Source organism: Mustela nivalis, assembly GCF_964662115.1.
Source record: "Mustela nivalis genome assembly, chromosome: 10".
NCBI classification, from domain to species: domain Eukaryota; kingdom Metazoa; phylum Chordata; class Mammalia; order Carnivora; family Mustelidae; genus Mustela; species Mustela nivalis.
The window spans coordinates 66,445,800-66,467,069 of record NC_139029.1 but is presented as its reverse complement, the minus strand read 5'-3'; the positions used below and the strand labels follow the sequence as shown (position 1 = coordinate 66,467,069).

At 34.6% G+C, this 21,270-nt stretch overlaps 1 protein-coding gene across 30 annotated transcripts in view; it reads right to left on the bottom strand.

Moving 5' to 3' along the window:
• Positions 1 to 21,270, bottom strand: part of ADGRL2 (adhesion G protein-coupled receptor L2) — a 606,730-nt gene that overhangs the window by 67,336 nt on the left and 518,124 nt on the right. For all 30 annotated transcript variants that reach the window (XM_082687753.1, XM_082687770.1, XM_082687749.1 and 27 more), the window contains one exon: positions 17,424 to 17,637. In XM_082687753.1, the coding sequence (XP_082543879.1) occupies positions 17,424 to 17,637 (214 nt within the window). The remainder of the gene's footprint in view (positions 1 to 17,423; positions 17,638 to 21,270) is intronic.

Below are 21,270 nucleotides of genomic sequence, written 5' to 3'. Positions count from 1 at the left end.
ACATTGCATGTTTTGAATTAACTGGTAAACTTCTCATGTTCTTGTTTACATTCTTCCCAAATACCCTCTAAGAGTGCCAGACACTTATTTGCATCAGGTCTCCAGGTCTCATTCAATGCCTTTAGTTGTAGGGCCCTATTATTAGCTCTCCAGCTTCTTTTAAATCCATCAGAATGCCGAGTCCTGTTAACAGCAAAAAGTACTCACTCAATAAATACTTTCTATATCAGAATTCTTGTTCCTCTATTATTTTATGAAGGGTTTTTTTTTTTTTAAATCAAAGAGACAACTCAAAATATTCCTGTTGATAGATACCATTTGTCATTTCTTTAATAAAAAAGGTGGGAATTTTGTATAGATGTTCACTTAACTTTCTGTAAGACAAGAGATGAAAATTAATACAGACAAAAAGCTGGAACCATAGAATCTTGGGTTAGTCTCAGCAGTAGAGCAGGTGTAGAAAGCTAAAAACAACGCTTAATATCTATAATCTGAATATAAATAATCAAATTCATTAGAGGCTCTTTATAAAGAGGTGGATACTGTGTGGTTCATACACTCTCAAAATTAATGCAGTCTCACCTGACTGATAAATAATATGGCAAATTTCACTGGCTTACTTATGATAAATCAGAAGTAATCTTTAATCATGACAAAATATTCATAATCTAATCCTTTTATCAAATTGACTATCACTGCAGGAGTCTCATGTGTTTGCACAATTAAAAACCCCATGTTAGCTGTATATAATAAGGCATTACATTTGATGCAAATCCTTTTCTATTGAAATAAGTGCCAAGCTGACAGCAGGAAGTAGCTGATAAGAAAGCAACAAGGCATTGCTCATGGCATTTTCGATAACTGAACACCTACTCATAAGCATTCAGTCTTCAGCATATTAACCCAAGTGCTCTTAAAAAAAAAAGTGCACAGATCAAGGGAAGTGTCCTCTTACTACATCTCAGTCTCAAAGGCAAGAAATTATCAAACAATAAACAGATGACAGATAGGTAGAGATAGAAAGTAGACAAATAGGAAGGAAGGATTGGAGGGAGGGAGAGAGAAGGGGAGGAAGGAAATGAAAATTTTATATCCACCTGTGATTCTGGCACTAGAAACAGCAATGTAAGACATATGCTGCTATAGTCTAGATATAGAAATACCTACAATTTTAAAAGTATAGAAATACCCTAAATATACCACATCCAAACAATATGCAGAAGGAAATTAACAAATGAATATGAAATTATGCATTATAGTTCTCTGCCATAAAAAGGGTGAACTTACTTGCTGAATTAATAAAGGATCTAAAGTCCTAGTGTCATTTTCCATATTCACATTACAAGGTTAAAAATAATTTTTAAAATGTATTTTATAGAATTTTGAGAAACATGAAGAACACAATCTTTGAAAGATCCTTCCTTCCTTAGCCTAAGTACAAGAAAAGAATTTACAGTGCCCAAGAAGAAGAAAGCTATGAGATGCTCCATGGTATAGGAAGTTTGAAAGGGTGAGGTCAGAAGTTGAATAACTCCCTAAAACAGACCTTATTCAGCATTCCCTCAACATATAGCACATCTTCCTACCTCAGGACATAACTCATCACTTTCCCTTCTCCATCAGTTTTTAGTAGTTGATTGTACTGAGAGATTTGGTATCATACTTATTTCTGCACACATCTCATCTTCATCACCAGACTACATCTTTGAGGGGCTCATGCCTGCTTTAAGAATCTCTGACAACATGCAGTGCATAATGCTGTGACTTATTCCACAATTTATTAACTCCATAAACATCTGTCTGTAGACTTACAAATATATATCCTTACCAGGTCTTCATAAATACCATTACAGAGTTTGGCACATTCGCTTGTACATCATATAGCTCAGGAATTATCTGGAAGCATCAGTCAATGAATGAAAGATAAAATATAATTTTCAGAAGTATAGTTCCATACCCATATGACAGAAACCAAATCAAAACTTTCCTGATTTACATGGTTTGTGTAGGTTTTTAAAAACAAAGAAGGCAGACGCTTCCATTCCATGTTACACTCCTAGCCTGAATTAGCTTCATATCAGTAACTTGTCTGAAAGGCTCAGTTCATCGTGACCTATAAAATGTTAGACTCAAGAGCTTTTAATACCACTAACACCATGTACAGGCTTGGGAGTACAGGGCTGTGTGCTGTGAAGCAGCAACATCACTCCTCTGAAAGCAGACATGCCGTCTTAGGCCACAGATATAAGCGGGGGAGCATAGTCAATAATGAATGTCTAGGAAACCATCTTTATCACTGCAGACTAAAGACACAATGTATACCTTATTACATTGTACATATTAATATCTATGAAGCTATTTAAAATTTGTTACACATCTTATAAAAGTTATAGAGATATGTAATATCTTAATTTAGTAAACTGCATTTGAGGTTGTGTAATTCATAGCTAGGGAGTGTTAGAATTATTTTTATTTGCAAAAAAAATATTCTAATCCTTAAAGTTCTACACTTAACACATAACATTACAGATTTTATGTTAGGAATCATAGTCAATTTATTAAGTGTATTTGATATCACTATTAAGAAAAAGAAACACTAGAAAAGCTTGCTACTATTCTTATCTTTGACCCTTCAACTTTTCCATTTCAATAACCTCATTAATGTCAAAATGCCATGAGAATGTTGGCCCACTTTTAAATCTCTACAGCCTGGGCAAGGCAAAATCTTTTGAGTTCAATCAGGAGTGCTTTCTTTCTGCATTCAGCTAAAAAGCATAATAATACCACAAAGGTCAGAATATTACCTTTATTAAAGAAAAAGGATCACATGACAAAGATAAAATGCCATCTGTAGACCTGAATTGGGTAATGGGGGGGGGGGTATAGGGGTTGAGGGGGGTAAAACTATTTTAGTTTTTAATTGCTGTATTCCTACAATGTGTGTACCCAGTCCCACTGACAGGACTTGTTTTTATATTTACTAGTAGTACCTTTCTTAGGTTAGGTAACATGGGAAGCACAATCGGAAGTGGAGATCTCTGGAAGGCTTACTGTACTCTTGGAACTATCAGGGAAGCAGAATTGGATAGAGTCTAATGTGGCTGCAGCAAAGGCGCCACAAATTCCTTAGGGAGGGAGCTCTGGAGTTAGGAGAGTGCCCTTCAGAGCTGTCTCAAAATGAAGCAAAGGATGAGGAGGCCAAGCCTTTGTACTTTGGCAATCAGTGAGGGCTGCCTCCAGGGAGAAGGGTTTCAGATCCCTTTAGCCCAAGGCAGTCTTGGGCGGGGACTCACTGGGAGCCCAACAGCAGGCTGGGGGAAAGATTGGCCGGTCCTGAATGGGGAATCTGAGGGCACACCACAACATCCACTACCACACCGTTATTGTAAAGAGTTTAATGAATTGTTTTCAAAAACAGTTCTTTTAATGATACTTCTCATTTTCACAGATTTTATTGCATTTCATCTTCTTGTACACCCTGACATGTCAATCCTGTTTACTAAGCGATATTCAATGGGTTTCCTATAGAGCAATGAACCTTAACAGGCAGCTTTTAATTGGCCCACATAGGCAAGCGCATTACTATTAATTCCACAGCTACTGCATAAAATAAAACCATTGCTTCTCAAACTCTAGAGCAATTAGACCTCTCGGCTATTTGGCTAACTCTGCTTCATGATACCCAATGCAGTTAATTATATTTTTTGATGTTAATAGTCTCTGTCAGTCTCAAGCATAACTTCTCTTTGATGAATATTTAAATTATATTTGAATAAAAAATAATCTTGGTTACATTTCATATTCAGTAATCATCACAGCTTAATAAAGGTCTACTCGTCAAGGGTTGAAATAAATGGCAATGCACATATAAAGGTCTCAAATCAACTTATCGGATAATGTATTTGTAATGACCACTATTTATCTTTCTGTCTAACATACCTGTTTATACACATTTTCAAATAGCATAGTCTCATTCACCTAACAACCCACAAACAGATTTCAAAAGTTACTTAGAAACATTTTTTAAATTATATCTACAGAAATCCATGAATTAACAATGAGAACAACTTAGGACTGTCATAATATAATATAATGTAGGGAAAAAACCCCACAAATTATAACATATCCTAGCAAAATCGGCATAGTTTCTCTTGCCTCTTCTTACTACATTGTTTTCGCAAGTTTCAAGACTAAGAAAAATAAAAAGGTTTGATTTACTAAAACGTTTTTTGATTATGGATCTTATAGAAACCCATGAAATAATTACTAAAGAAAAGTAACTTAAAAAAAATATATATATATATTTTTCTCCATATAAAGGCTGTAATAGGACTGTGGGATGAGGGCAAAGGAAACTTCCAAAATTGGGGAATGGGGAGAATGGAGAAAAGTATAAAAGCAAAGCCTATTAGTACAATTTCTTAAAAATTTGTTTAAACCACATTTAGTTTAAAACTCTCTTCATTTAGCCTACATCATAATAGAAAGGTTTTATATAAAACATTTATTATCTTATCTACTTAATATCCCTTAATAAATTTATTTGTTTTTAATTTTTCACATTTTCATCCCAAATTCTAAATCTTTAGCCTATAATGTAGACACAATGAAATAAAATAAATAAGATACAATGAAATGTCCTGAAATGCATACATCAAGCTGTGAATGTCAAAAGTAGAACACTGCCAATTTCTCAAAATCAACATATTATAAATTAAAATGGTAGGGGTAGATTCAAGTTTTGTGAGGTCCAAAGCTCAAATTAAGGGGTACCACTTTAACGAAATAAACAAACAGAAAAATTACATGTAGAAAATTAGGTACCAAAGTGAACAGTTATTTAGGAAAAGAAAAAAATCACAAAACAACCGTGTATCACAAGCAACAAAATCCAGAGACCTGAAATAACATTTTAATAAATTAATTGCCGGCATTCCTTTATGACATTTTCCTTAGTAATTTTTTAACCACAAATCCTACCATTGTCTCATACATAACAATTTCACAAATTCACTTTCTATAATTTTGGTTTTCCTCTAGAATAGCTGCTCAGAATTTGTTATTTATTACTGATGATTTAGATACATAAAGTGAATGAATGCCTACAAGGTCACGGGGGCTTGTGTTTGTTGAACTGCTACAGCCTATGCCCCATGAATACTGGTATCCTGGTAAATTCTATTTTATCTGATACTCACTGAAAAACAGAACAATATGTTGTCTTTATAATTTTAAGTGCTATACCTGAAATGTTGTCCATGTACTCCCACAAGAATACATAGGAGAGAACTTCTGTTTTGATTAGTTATATCTAAGAACCAAATCCCCCACTTACTGTTTAACACAATTAATAACTGAAAAGATTCCACAGACTAGCTTCTGGCTCCCTACATTTCAAACATTATTTCTTCTCCACTTGCCACATATTTCAGGTGCCATAGGACACATTCAAATTGTAATATGACATCTGGCCTTGCACATTTATGTCACAATCAGTAAGGCAATATAATGAAAAATAGGAGTAATTCTAGAGGCCATTTCTTCTCCAGAACAGCTAGCAATAACTAAACTGTACATGAATGTGTGCAGAAACATAAAAATACCTCACTGAATCCAAACTGAATTTATCACCAACTGAACCTCGACTTAACAGAATCCTGGTAGCTTTTGGCTACTCCTAAGTGACCATAAATGAGAAGAAGTGTAACAGAGAAGAAGTCAGAGAATGAAACCAAACCCTTAAAAGATTGTGTTTGAATATCATACCTCAGCAAACTTTACAAAAACATACGATCCTTTGAGCACACTGGTAGGGGCCCCAGCAGTGTCTTAGAAGAGCCTGGTAACTGAACGGCTCTAACATTTAAGATTCTTTAGCTTCATGGTAAATCCAATTTTAGGAACAGTAATATTTTCACAAATTACAGGCGAGCTCAATAACAATGACAGATCTCTGGTCTGAAAGAAATGAACAGAAAGACCACTGCTTGGGCACCAGGGTGGCTCAGTTGGTTGAGCGTCCAGCTCTTGGTTTCAGCTCAGGTCAGAATCCTGGAGTTGTGGGATCAAGCCCTAAGTCAGGCTCTGCACTCAAGAGCGGAGTATGCCCCTTCCTCTTGCTCTCAAATAAATAAATAAATCGTAAAATAAATAAATAAATAAATGAAATAAAGACCACTGCTATAATCTCAAGACAGCTTATACAGAGTAACTATCATTTCAGACACTCTAAGGCCTGGGGAGTGTTGTTTATGTGAGTTCTAAAATCATGTCTGTGTTGGCTGTATATGATGTGAAGAATATTGGGAAAATGGGGAAATGCATTAAACAATAAACTTGACTGATTTATATGAAATTTATCAAGACTACAGAATCGCTCACTTCATTTCTTCAAAACCTGATTTTTCCTAGAAACACCAGAAATATTAGGTCCAAACCTACTGTGGAATAGCAAGCAGCATTAAGAACTATAACTAAATTGCTTTATTTGCTATGTATTTTTTAAGAAAATACATAGCAAAATAAAAAGAACAGGTCTTTAAAACCTCTAAGACAGATAAATCTGTAATGCTATCAGAAACCTAATTAACCACAATAATTTTCTTTAGACTACATACAGAGTAGTATATTGATACCGGTGTTTTTTGTTACCGCTGCTATTGTTAATATGGTCCAGGTATAATTTCATTATATGATATATAGAAAAATTAGTAAGTCCATAATAAATGACAGCTGAGCTCTTTTGAAATAATTCAATATCAAATATTTTTCTCTATATATTTGATAAAATTAGCCATTAGAATATATTATAAATGATATTGATTCACAATTGCTACCTGCTTTTGTGTGGCAAAGCAGAATTCCTCATCTCCTACTAAGAAAATAAAGTAAGGATTTGGAATAAAACAAAGACTAAGGATTTTTTTTCTCTACCAAATAACATGTAAGTTTTTCTCTTTTTCTTACTTAGGAATTTTAATAAAATAAAAAAGAAAGTTAGAATGGAAGATTCTCATTTTCACTCAAAATTATATTTTATTCTCATTTATTGCATAATAAAATATATTAAATAATCAACAGTGTATTTTCAGGCAGTGAATTTTTGTCAAAGTCTTTATGAATACATGTTTTAATTTCCTGGTAATAAACATGCTGTTAAGAAGTTGCACTACATATAAAAAACAACTCCAAATTCTTAAGTGAAGTTAAAATTCGCAGTTTATTTTTATAATGGTAGAAAATACATATTACATTGCACTTCAGTAGCATTTTGCTATGACATTTTGATGGGGAGTGGTAAGAGAAAGCCAAAAAAAAAAAAAAGAAAAAACAGTGACTATGTATTGATTTGAAAATCTACTATAATATCATTTCTATTCTCTATAATTGATCAAGTATCTATTTTTTGTTTAAAGTATGACTTTTTAAAAAAAAGACGCTTCTAAGCATATTTATATATGATACTAGTAATATGCCATCAGAGAACAGCTATACACTAAAAAAAAATCACACCATACAAAACAAAGTACTCATCGGGTATTTGAAGCTCGTCCAATGTAAGCAGATACAGTGTGCTTTCATTTAGTTATTTAACATTGATTATGTAGTACATTTAGGTAATATAACACTAAACTGGACTTCGTTTCTATCAATTAACATAATTAATGTTTAAACTGACTTTGTAAATAGAAACCGATATTTTAGTGTGATGAAGTCAGGAATGTTCTGAGTAAAAACTACAAGGTATATGACATTGTATGTGCTATTGAGATACCACTGTAAACTCATCAGAAACATCTTTCAAATGAGAAAGCAGGAGTAAATAATACTTAAAACTATGAAAAGCATTATGAACAGATTATTTACAATGATACTGAAATTTGTATGTCTAAACAATGTTCACATTTGCTCTTATTTTATTTCTTTACCTCTCCACTTTGGTTTCAAAAATAAAGACAACTTCTAAAAATAAAAACTGAAGCAAAATTACCAATTGAAATGTGATGTCTTTCCTTTTGAGAACTAACTTCGACTAACTTCCCTTTTCTCTCATCTGACCAGAATCCGAAACAAAAATCAAATTCAAACTTTTAAAGTATTATTCAGACCTCTTACTTCACTGAATAAGCCTTAGGAAATACCGAGGTTAGTAATGTTTAGTCATAAGGAAAACTGGTCCTGGTTTCCTTGACCAAAAGACATAAGATAAAAGGTTAAAAAAATCCACATATTAGCTAGAAGTGGGCAATTCACACTTATTCTCTCAGTCCTCATTAACCAATAGAATTGTTTCACTAATTTTCATTTTAAAAGGAGAAACAGAGGACCCTGTAGGGCAGAATCTTTGATGTGACATTGTTTCTTTCTTCTACATTTGATAAGCAGGGTTGTAAGGGATATTTAGATTATTTGTCTTCTAAGCCATTTTACAATTTATTAGTCTTTCTTGCACAGTAAATGTGAATGTTTAATATGTTTCATGTTTATTACTGCCAACAGTCTCCCCTTCTTACAATGAATGCTTTGGTTTAAATACCCATCAGTAAGTGACATGCAAAGTGTGTGTCCAATTAGATAGACCAATTAGAGCTTTAATGGTTATTTATTCCTATACTAAGGTTCAAGAGTCTATACTAGTAACCTCCCAATCCTTGGCCAAAGAGAGATGCTTGTAATTCAGTTAGCAGTCTTAAAGCAGCTTGGCCAAGAGTAAAAGAATTAGTGGAAATGCATCACCTAATATATTGCACAGAGATGATGAGTTAGTAGCATCTGAGTTATTCATTTTCCCAGATACATTTCATCTTAATGGACAAATGGCTGATAAATCTGACACCACAGATAGATAAAAGCACTTGAGATAAACAGTACAAAGGTAAGAATGTAGTTCTTCAGAAATGGCAGGCTTACATCCTATGAGTAGGAATAGGTTCAATGAAAAAATACACTAAACAAGAGAAAAGTATCCCTGACCAGTATTTACAATAATGCAAGAAGAAAATATACAAAACCCCCAAATATTACAAACTATGAAATTAGGGGGAAAGGCAGATTGGCTTATTTTTTTCTTCTAAAAAAGTTCCATTAATAAAAAAAGGGATATGAATATTTAGAAGCACAGGTTTTAAATGTATTGATAACTATAAAGAGAGACCAGGAAACAGGAAAAATAATTAAACTCTCATGAAGCTCTGACTTGGATACAAAGCTTCTTTATAAAGGCTGAATGATCAATATAAAAGTTGAGAGGGTTGTATGTGAAGGAAAATAAACCCATACCGAAATCTATAATCATGAAGTCTCCCAGAGAATACTGGCAGAACTGTGACTGCATTCTAATGGATTTTCTTGGTTAAATTGTGAGAAGCTTCCAATCTCCATCAGTTCTCATAGGAAAATTTTGTATGTATATGTGTGTATTTAAGTATCTCTTTTAAATATTTTACAAATACTTAGTATCTTACCAGTGTACTTGAAAATAGCAGAAACACGTTTTTAAAACCTAGGTAACAGAATTATTATTTAAGACTAGTTATCACTAATAATAAATTTTCATGCCATTAAGATACTAGCTAATAAGATTCCAGGTATAGACGAAGTGAAGTTTCAGTTCCTATTGCAAATCACTCAACCTTTCTGAAGGTTCATAAAGTGAAAAGAGGGATATCATGTTGTCACACCTTCCCAAGTATATTTTTAAAGCAAGTGAGGAGAAAATACATGCTGCAGTGTGGACAAAATGTACTGAATGCAATGACAGTTGATTCCTTGATGTAATGAAAGGGAACTAGAATATGATGAGTCCCAAGTTCCTCAGCAGTTCTAACAATGTTATTCAATAGCTCTCTTAAAATAGAAACAATCACATATGTCCCCACCACTGACCCGCACAGAGGGTCCCTCGTTATGTGCCCTGACTGGTAGCAAGAATGGGAGGTGGAAAGGCAGAGGAAAGATTCTTGTGCTTATTCTGGACTAAGGTATGCTGGTCCTTTCCATGGAGCCTTCTAACTACATGTTGAGAATACGCACTACATTTCCGAAACTCACTCTGTATCACTACAATGGAACGAGGCATGGAACAGAATAGGTAATGCACCTACATATATAATAGCATGTTCCTTCGAATCCTCATACACGCAAGGAACTGTCACCACTTGAGTTGCTGTTGGGTTGACATGTTAAATAAAATGTAATTATGCTCGGTGATAATAGGCTGGGACACTGATAGGTTTAAAAAAGGGAAATTCGAGGATACAAAAGTTACTGAATGGGATACAGGACGGGAAGGGATTACCTGGTTCCTAGATATTTGAGCTCATCTTCATCACCCCAACCAATGTGGAAAAGATCTAGGCTCTGAAATAAGTTTTGTCATCTACATATTTAGCTTCATTTAATGAAATTGTACCCAAGTTCGAGAAGCAGATCCTTTCCCTTTAAGACAAAAGTCCCTGTACTGTACCCCTACTTTAAGAATCTAGGTCGTGTATTTATTCATTGGGGGCTCTGTGACTAGGGAAATACCTAATTCTTCTAGTCTAGGCAAGGCTAAGTGTCATTTTCTTGATTCCTATTCTCAAACTCTACCATGAAAACCCTATGTATTCTTTTATATGGGCTGTCTAGATAAAAATAAAGATCTTCAACACCAATAAGAAAAAAGTGTACGCCTTGGCAGGGCACCTGGGTGGCTCAGATGGTTGAGCATCTGCCTTTGGCTCAGGTCATGATCCCAGGGTCTGGGCATCAAGCCCTGCATCGGGCTCCCTGCTCAGCAGAGCCTGTTTTGCCCTTTCCCTCTGCTGCTCCCCCTGCTTGTGCTCTCTTGCTCTCTTCTGTCAAATAAATAAATAAAATCTTAAAAAAAGAAAAAAGTGTACATCTTTTATACTTTACTATTATTATTTTACTATTGCTATGACTATTAACTTTGCTATTGGCTTTATGAGACATTACCTTCTTGTGCCTGTCCTGGTTCCTTTGATGGCAACTTTACCTCCGTCCCTTACATTCAGGTGTTCTCTTGAGTTTTTGCATGCTTTAACTATAGAACCTCTGTGCATGACATCATCCTTTCACCAACAACTGTCAACTTTGCGTTTCTTTGCTTCATCTATATGTTCTTTCACTAGTCTTGTGAATGCCAATTCTGTATAAACAACTGCTTGCTGAACTATTCATTTATATGCAAAATTGCTCCCAAAAGAAACTTAAATGGGTAGCACAACCAAAAATACACTGAACTTTATTTAATAAGAAACGTCATGCAGTTATGCTATAAGGTTCTAGCCAGTTGGGTCTACATGTGGGCTAAAATTTTGGCCAGAAGCATTAAAGGAGCCAGACTAGTTCAGCATGTCTAGGGCAGTCCTTTATTCTCCTTGGGCAATTCCAAAAGGACAACAGCCTATTTTTGAATCAATTACACAACATAAACCTTTCCTACAGTAAGAAAAAACTGAGGCATGTATCCTTTCTATCTTCTTGAGAGGAACACATATTAATTTCAGAACCTCTTTGCATTGATATAAGTACAATGACGCATGTCTGGTAGCATGAGTTAAATCTCTAACTCATCTGATGTAAAAACCTCACCTACCCATGCCCGTTCAACTAACATTAAATATTGAAAAAAAGTACATATTTACTTTCAGATCTCTAAAGCAAAGTGCTAAAAACTTAAGGGCACATTATAAAGCATCGTTTAAGGTAGCAAACTCCCTTGATCAGAATGGGCAGGCTCTCAGAGTAAAGAACATGAACAGAGAAACAGCCATAAATGACAATGGAAGATGATCGCAGATACAATTCAGCACATCACTTTAAAAACTAGATTGTACCTGAAGGCTGCAGAAACCCGATTTTATTGGGAAATTCTAATTTCCTTATTAATCAAATACTTCAGAACAGTAGTAAAGTTTTTTGTTTCTCTTGTTTTAATGAAAGCAAAGAGCGGAAACTGTTGTACATTTTTTTAAGGTATCTCACGATAATTATCTTCAAAAAGTGCTAATAACTTTATCTTTAATGGTCATTATTTTATTATTTTTTTAAAGATTTTATTTATTTGTCAGAGAGAGAGAGAGAGGCAGAGACAGAGAGAAAGAAAGCACAAGCAAGGGACAAACAGGTAGAGGGAGAAGCAGACTCCCCACTGAGCAGGGAGCCCCATGCAGCGACTCAATCCCAGGACTCTGGCATCATGACTTCAGTTGAAGGCAGATACTCAACCAACTAAGCCACCCAAGGTGTCCCTTTGTTTTTATTAAGATTTTATTTATTTATTTGTCAGAGAGAGAAAGCACATGCTGATTTTTAATGAATTTATTAAGTTTATTAAAATACATAGCATTTTAGGGACGAATTTCATTTCCCACTTGTTCAGATGAGCCATTTGTTGTACTTATAAGATAAATGTACTATCAGTTTCATATAGAGCTGATATATGAGTGAATAGGAAATAAAAAGCGAAAGATGAAGAACAATTATTAATATTTTTACCACCACTACAGCCAAAACTGTAAGTGTCTTTATTTACTTGGCTTTCAACTTTTGAGTGAATAGGAAATAAAAAGCGAAAGATGAAGAACAATTATTAATATTTTTACCACCACTACAGCCAAAACTGTAAGTGTCTTTATTTACTTGGCTTTCAACTGTTGAAGTGATGACAATGGAGAAAGTACCTCCATTTCACCCTCCATTCAGGGGTGAAAAAACCTTGAAATACAACACAAACATATTTTAATTTCAGTAGTATTGAAATTAGTGTTTATCTCCATCATTACAGTTTAGAAATTTAATAGAAAATTTTTTAGAAAAATTTAATAGAAAATTTAATAGAAAACTTCAAGTGTTTTTATTAGAGCTTTCTAGAGGAATTTATCTTATCTCAGAGCAAAAAATGTCTCTTTCCTATATTATCAAATATCACATTTTCTGACAATTATAAATAGAAAATTTGCTAAATTATTAGGAATTTGGTAAAAATAACTCTTACTTTTTATCTGTAAACACTGAAAGTATTTTTCAATGAAAAAAAAAAAAAAACCAGGGATATACTTAAACAATGGGGTGCCTATCTGGCTCATTTGGTGATGTGTAAGACTCTTGATGTCCAGGTTGTAAGTATAAAGCATAAGTATAAAGCTTACTTAAAAAACAAAAATAAAAACAAAAACCCCAGGGCACTCAATTATTATTCAGTAATAATTCAGCTGCAAAAATGTTGTCTGCATATTTTATTACAGTTTTTTGTAACTTCGTACTGGTCAAGTATGGTAGACTGAAAGTTTATATTCTGACAAAGGCAGAATGAAGTACTTACAAGCTACTACTATGAAACTCATTTTTTTTTTTAAAGATTTTATTCATTTATTTGACAGACAGAAATCACAAGTAGATGGAGAGGCAGGCAGAGAGAGAGAGAGAGAGGAGGAAGCAGGCTCCCTGCTGAGCAGAGAGTCAGATGCGGAACTCGATCCCAGGACCCTGAGATCATGACCTGAGCTGAAGGCAGCGGCTTAACCCACTGAGCCACCCAGGCGCCCTATGAAACTCATTTTTAAGTTCACTTAACATCGTCTTCCTCACTAAAGTGTTCTTGTTTAAATTGTTATTGTGCTGACTAAATAATTATAAGCCACCAGTATAATACAACAATTTAAAAATGGGGGTCCTACAGCTAGTTTTGGAATTAACCCCTTATTTGCACTAGTACATCATAAATTGTTCAAAACTCTTGATAATAAGGGTACAGTGAACAACTGTATGCTTCCAAAGAATTTAAATACTAGCAAAACTCTAGTTCCTTTTAAAGTATTATAAAAAATGCAGCCCTGCTTTTATAACATGATGAAACAATAAAAATAACTTAGCTTCTACATGTTCTATAATATGTAATTATATTTACTAGATACAAATATGATGTAGACCTATACATTTTGTTAGATATTGAACTGTGTATTTAACTGTAGACATCCACAAACAACGATAAGTTACCTACAATGTACAGTCCCCTCAAGGCCAACTCTTCCAACTCTTTGTACCAACTCCTCTGATCTTTGTTTGTCAATTTTGTAAAAACAGAGAGTTGCACATATTTCTCTACTTCCCACTTCTCTCTGGCCAACTTCTAAATGCTCATCTAATACCAATTAAATTAAATTGTTCAATTATTATTTTTTTAAAAGATTTTACTTATTTATTTGACAGAGAGAGATCACAAGTAGGCAGAGAGGCAAGAGAGAGAGAGAAGGAAGCAGGCTCCCCGCTGAGCAGAGAGCCCGATGTGGGACTCGATCCCAGGACCCTGAGATCATGACCTGAGCCGAAGGCAGTGGCTTAACCCACTGAGCCACCCAGGCGCCCAAACTGTTTAATTATTAAACAGCTCAACATGTAAAGAATGGATAAATGGTCCATTATTAGTGGCTGCCTTTACTGTCTCTCCAGTATGGACGGTTCCCCAAATTTTGAAATACTATGTGCAAATTGTTCTATTACAATTTACTGGAGCACAGAATCCATTCTTCCAAAGAAGGTAAGTTATTTTTTACAGTTTATTTCACAGGCCAAATTCCAAATGGTACACAATAGTGAACTTCTGTTTTAAATTTGAAAAACCTTTCTCAAGTACCACTTATGCAAATAAGATTTTGTCTTAACTATTTAATAATGAGACCTTAAGAACTAAAAATAAAACAATTTTTTAAAAAGATCTTATTTTTTTCAAGTAATCTGTACATCCAATGTAGGGCTCCAAGTCACAATCTTGACATCAAGAGTCAAATGTTCTACTGACTGAGCCAGCCAGGTGTCCCCAGAATTAAATCATTTTGTTGGAAAATCTTTGGTTTTGATGGAAACCAAAATAAGAATCTGATGAAATCTGTTCTCTGGTTTCTTAAAAAATCTTGACCAGTATAAACATTAAAGAAAAACTACTTATAATGTGCTACTTATAATATGGCCAATACCTATTCTCTATGAAATCAGAGATTTTACAGCAATTTATACCCATATTCTTATGACATGGGTTTTTTTTTTTTAAGATTTTATTTATTTATTTTACAGACAGAAATCACAAGAAGGCAGAAAGACAGGCAGAGAGAGAGGAAGGGAAGCAAGCTCCCTGCCGAGCAGAGAGCCCGATGCAGAACTTGATTCCAGAACCCTGGGATCATGACCTGAGCCTAAGGCAGAGGGTTTAACCCATTGAGCCACCCAGGTGCCCCTCGCATGGATTTTTTAAAAAACAGTTTTTCTACTTTTTTTTTCTTCATTGCCTCTTAGCACCTTCTGATGTTTTCATTTTGCTTATACTAACCAGACCCCAGTCTAGAAATTTTGCTATTCTACTTTAAGGTACACTAATAAATAAGCTAGAAAGTTAGACAAAATATTGTGTCCAGTGGGGGAAAAGAAGCAGGAGAAAAGGGTGAAGGCTTTGAAGGGAAAGATGAAGGGTTTTCCTAGTAAACAAAATACAAAAGCAATAATATATAATAAACTCTGTGATATTTAAATGTTCCTTCAGAGAGTTTCTGTGTTCCAAATAACTACAACTGCAGGATATTATTGTATCGGTTGACCATAACTAACCACAATTTTAATATCTTATATATAAGAAAATTTTAATTAAGATGCCAAGTGTAGCAAAATTGAGAAAAGAGAAAAAATAAGGCCAGGAGTTAGGTGCTCTGTAGTAAGGCCGAGAAAAAGCAATATCCATTCTCAGCAGTTTTTCTGGTATTCTATCTATATGTAGGAAGGTAATTATCCCCTTAAGAGATATCATTTATATATTTTAAATTTTATAACACACCTTCCAACACACATCATTTTTAGAAATCTCTTTTTGTTTTTAAAGATTTATTTAAGAGAGAGAGAGAGGGTAACAGGAGGGACAGAGGGAGAGGGAGAGAGCTCAGAACCAGACTCCGGGCTTGATCTCACATCCCTGAGATCATGGCCTGAGCTGAAAACAAGTCAAGACACTCAACTTATGGAGCCACTCCAACACACCATTTTAAAAAACATAATATTAATCAATGAGATAAATATATGGAAGGAGAGATAGACAGAAAGCACACTATTTGTTTTCTTAACCCGAACTTGCTGGATTTTTTTTTTTAAAGCTGTTTCGAGAGAATGAGAAGACAAACCACAGGCTGATAGGAAATATTTGCCAACAACCCTATCTGATAAAGAATTGTTACCCAAAATATATAAAGAACTCTTAAATGAACAACTGACTAAAAAATGGACAAAAGACCCGAATAGACAACTCACCAATGAAGATATATGATGGCAAGTAAGCATATTAAAAAATGGTCAATATGACATGTCACTGGGAATGCAAATCAAAGCTATGACACATCACCATATACCTATTAAAAGGGCAAAACTACGTTGTACGATACTACAATGATGGACACAGGCCATCATAAATTTGTCACAACCCATAGAATACTCAACACTAAGGATAAACCTTCACGTAAACTATGGACTTTGGATGATAATAAGGCATCAGTGTGGGATCATCTATTCTAACAACTGAGCCACCCCAACACAGGGCGTCAGTAACTGGGGAGGTTGTGTCTATGTAGCAACAGAAGTATGATAACTCTACTTTCTCTGCTCATTTTTGTTGTAAGAAATATTAATCAAAAAATTAAGGACTGGGGTGCCCGGGTGGGCCAGCCAGTTAAGCGACCGACTCTTGATTTTGGTTCAGGTGTTGATCTCACTATTATGAGATCGAGCCCCAGGACTGGGGATCATGACCTGCACTGAAAGGCAAACATTTACCCAACTGAGCCACCCATATGACCCTAAATAATCCTTTTTAAAAAATTAAAGATGAGGGCGCATGGGCGGCTCAGTCAGTTAAGCGGATTGCCTTCAGCCCAGGTATGATCCTAGAGTCCCGGGATTGAGTCCCACATCAGCTTCCCTGCTCAGCAGGGAGTCGACTCCTCCCGCTGACCTCTCTCTTCTCATTCTCTCTCTCTCTTTCTCAAATAAAAAAATAAAATCTTTAAAAAAAAAATTAAGGACCAATTATGCCAAAGAACCAGAGAGTTATATATTTTTAATGTTACAAAAAAATTCCAAAATCCTGCAGACCTAAAAAAAGATTACATTTGGAATATTATTCTTACAATGTATTTTATGATATATAAAAATCAAAGAAAGGTATTACATATTCCTTCTGATATGTCAAACTATATAAAAATGATATTGAGATTTAAATGTTGAAAAGCTTAAAAGGGGAAATCAACATTAGTAGGTAAAAGCCTCATTCAGTTTAATAAATGGGCTGAGATATGGACTCTATTCATCTACTTTGGAATTATTATAATTTTACCAGTTTGGATGCAGTAGCTAAAATGGGATATTAACACATAGGTATTTACCTTTGAGTCATAATTTTGAAGGCATCTGGGAGGTAGCAGTCTGTATTCTCCATCTGAAATGGGTCAGCATCGCAAATCTTGTCATCCGTCCGACCATAGTTAGCGCTCTCAATCATGATGACATCACTGCCTGGACATCGCAGATCTATAGAATAACCTTCACAGGATAATTCTCGCCTAACTAGCCCGAATGGTAAAGCTGCTCTGCTGAAACCTTAAAAATAAAAGAAAGAAAAAAGGAATTAAAATCAACACATTTATGAAATATATTATTTTTTTTAAAGATTTTATTTATTTATTTGACAGACAGAGATCACAAGTAGGCAGAGAGAAATGAAGAAGCAGGCTCCCTGCTGAGCAGAAAGCCTGATGCGGAGCTCGATCCCAGGACCCTGAGATCATGACCTGAGCCGAAGGCAGAGTAAGCTTTAACTCACTGAGCCTCCCAGGCGCCCCTGAAATATATTATTTTAACAAGGCATTTCAAGTAATATGATTCATGTCTACATTCAAGAGGTGTCACGAAAAGTATGTTTTTTAAGTCACCCATTCACACATTAAATAATTCTTTGACTCCTTATGTTAAGAATTTTTTAGTTTTTTAAATATGTATCTTTAGCTGAACTATTCACCTGCATAATTTAAAAATTACACAATCAAAATATTTTCTGTATAATCTAATCACAAGCAGAAACTAAATGACTCTTTTGAGTCAATCCAAAGAAAAATGACCAATTTTAAAAAAATGACCAATTTAATCAATGGATTTATAAATAATGATGTTTTACAAATACAGAATGGAACAACTAATCAAGAACAATCTTCATTTAGGCAGTGGAATAAAATCTCTGTATATAATGACTTGACTTTCTCATTTAATGTAGACATATTAATTGCTGTTAGTAGCATTATCTTAAAAAATACTTTTGTCTTAGCAGTTTTGCACCCCTCCAAGAAAAAAAACCGAAGATACTATGACAACAACATATTTATGGCATATTAGCTTATGTCAATTTATAGACACTTTATTTAAAAGTGGCATCAATGGACGCATGCAGCAGCTAGGCATTCAAAGGCGCCAACACCCCCCGTCTGACAAGCTGAAAAAACCCAGGAAGGGCAAAATTTGTCTAAGAGTCACTTTTGTCATCTACAGAACGGAGATGAAACACCTGTGATGTGACTTTTCCTACCTGGATGACTCTAAGATAAGATCATGTACATAACCGTGCTCAATTAAAAATGCTATATGAATGTAAGTGTAGTGTATTAGAAAGAGTGCAGACACCTTCTGTTCATGAGTGCTGAAAAAGATCTGCAGATGGAATAAAAGATTAGGATTTTAAGTTACCAACCAGGGACCCATGAAGTAGCAACACAGCGTAGGACAAAGATAAGTGAGTGAAGTCCATCTTCACTGTGCTGGTGTTCTACCCATGGTTAGCTACCACTATCAAAAACTTCTCCAGCATTGCCTCAATTTTGTATTTCAATTTTCTAACCTGTCACCGTCTCAAACATTCCTGTTATAAAAGACTAGCAATAATTTTAGTATTTTTTCTTATCTCTATCCTTTTAATTATTCTGCATCACGTAAATTATCCTTTATGTCCCTTTTTGTAGGAAAAAAACCTGACCTTCAAAAGTAAACGGTTCCAAGTTATGAACTTCAAGTTCAAAACTAGGTTATGGAGGCATCTGGGTGGCTCAGTGGGTTAAAACCTCTGCCTTCGGCTCAGGTCATGGTCCCAGGGTCCTGGGATCGAGCCCCAAGTCGGGCAATGGCAAAAGCTTTGTGGAAATTCAAAAAAGCAACATACAAAATTTTGAAGCACAAAGTATTTTAAAGACATATATTTTGTAATGATAACTCCTTAATAAATGAGAATAAATCATATTACTAGAAAGTACTGTGAATTTTAGAACACATTAGAAGACAGGCTAGGAGCCATAATTCACAACTTTCACTACTTGTCAAAATATAGGATTGACTATGAAACATTGTGGTTTTTAAAATAAGCCCTTAATTTTTGTTGCTGTTGATAGTATGCAGGATTACAGTTATTAAGGTTCTAAGTTAATTTTTCTCTGCTTTTGAAAGATATTTAAGAAATTGCATTGTTGAGTGTCCTGCTGTTTCGGTAATTCGGTGAGAGGATTTTTAAACCTTAGCTATAGTCATCCAAACAGGTAAAGTAAGGAAGAAAAGAAAAAAAAAAAAAAAAAAACAAGGGAAAGGGACAGAAAGATCTGTATACTTTAATAATTTCGATTTCTAATGTAGAATCTTCTGGAGAAGAGAGATCATGGTGCTTACGCTTTGCAGAGAACTAAATGAGTTCTTAATAGTGAATATTGCTGGGGCACCTGGGTGGCTCAGTGGGTTAAGCCTCTGCCTTCGGCTCAGGTCATGATCCCAGGGGCCTGGGATCGAGTCCCACATTGGGCTCTCTGCTCAGCAGGGAGCCTGCTTCTCCTCATCTCTCTCTGTCTGTCTCTCTGCCTATTTGTGATCTCTCTCTCTGTCAAATAAATAAATAAAATCTTCAAAAAAAAATAAGTGAATATTGCTTTATTAAATGCCACAATGTCTATTGTTTTGAATCACAAGTGTTCTTTACAAATTCTTGCTCTCTCCCCTCTGTTTCCATTGAACTTTATACTTCTTCACGAAAGTGCTTATTGTTACCACACAGTACTATGCATATTCATTTTTAATTTATATCTTCCCTGCTAGACTATGATGATAGAGTTCTTATAATTCCAATGACTAGGTGGGTACGTGACACGTAATTCCAACAAGTATTATCAAACCAAAGCTAAATCGAACTGGTGTTTGTTAAAACCATAAATAATTACAATCTTTCCCCTCTATAATACCTATTTCCTTTGGTCATGGAAATAAAAACAGTTAGCATTTAGAAACAGATAAATCACTTATAATCAGTGAAAATGATATGCCATCCTCAAAAAAGAAAAAAAAATTCTGCCAATTATTTTCTAGGTACTGCTGGGGTTCATTAATGTTTAACATAAAGACAGGTGAGTAACATGTTTGTGAGCTTTCATTTACTTAAACCCTGTTTTTCCAATCAGAAACACAGAAATTCAAATAGGAACACAGAAAACTTGTTATAATAGCTAACATTTACAACACTAATTATTATGTTCTGGCACTGTGCTAAATGCTTTATATGGATCACTTTTTTAATGCTAACCAACATCAAGATCAACAACGGAGTAAGTTACTATTATAATACCAGTTTTACAGAGTATGAAATTAAGGCATAAAGTTCGGCATCTCAAGGATTACTACAAGCTTGTCTATAATGTACACAGGTTCTCAGACTTCTGAACTCACGCTCTTAGTGGCAATAAACAGAAGAGTATTGTGTGACTTCTCAAGCCACCTTACTGATAATAATTTTATAAATTTTCACACAATCTGAAAATCTACCAATGAATATTAGTAAATTTGACAGGACAAAATTATGGGAAAGGTTCACAGAACATATAGATAATAATGAAAATTCTATTTTTGGAAATGTAGTGTAGTATGCCATAAATATAAAGAGAGCACAGCCTACACTCTTCAAATAAATATACATGGCAAGAACATGGGATACTAAAGCACGTGTGTCTGGGTGAGGCTTGTGGGTTTGGCAAAAACATTTTACATTCCTGGGTTATAATTTCTTTTTCTGAAGAATTAAAGTCATTTCAAATTTGCATCAAATTTCACCAATCGGTGATTCTAAGTAGGCAAGTTCCTTTTTATCAGGTAACACATGCTATTCTAACATTCTCAAGCAGTAACCGAGTAATAAATTACTCGCTGTTTTCTTTA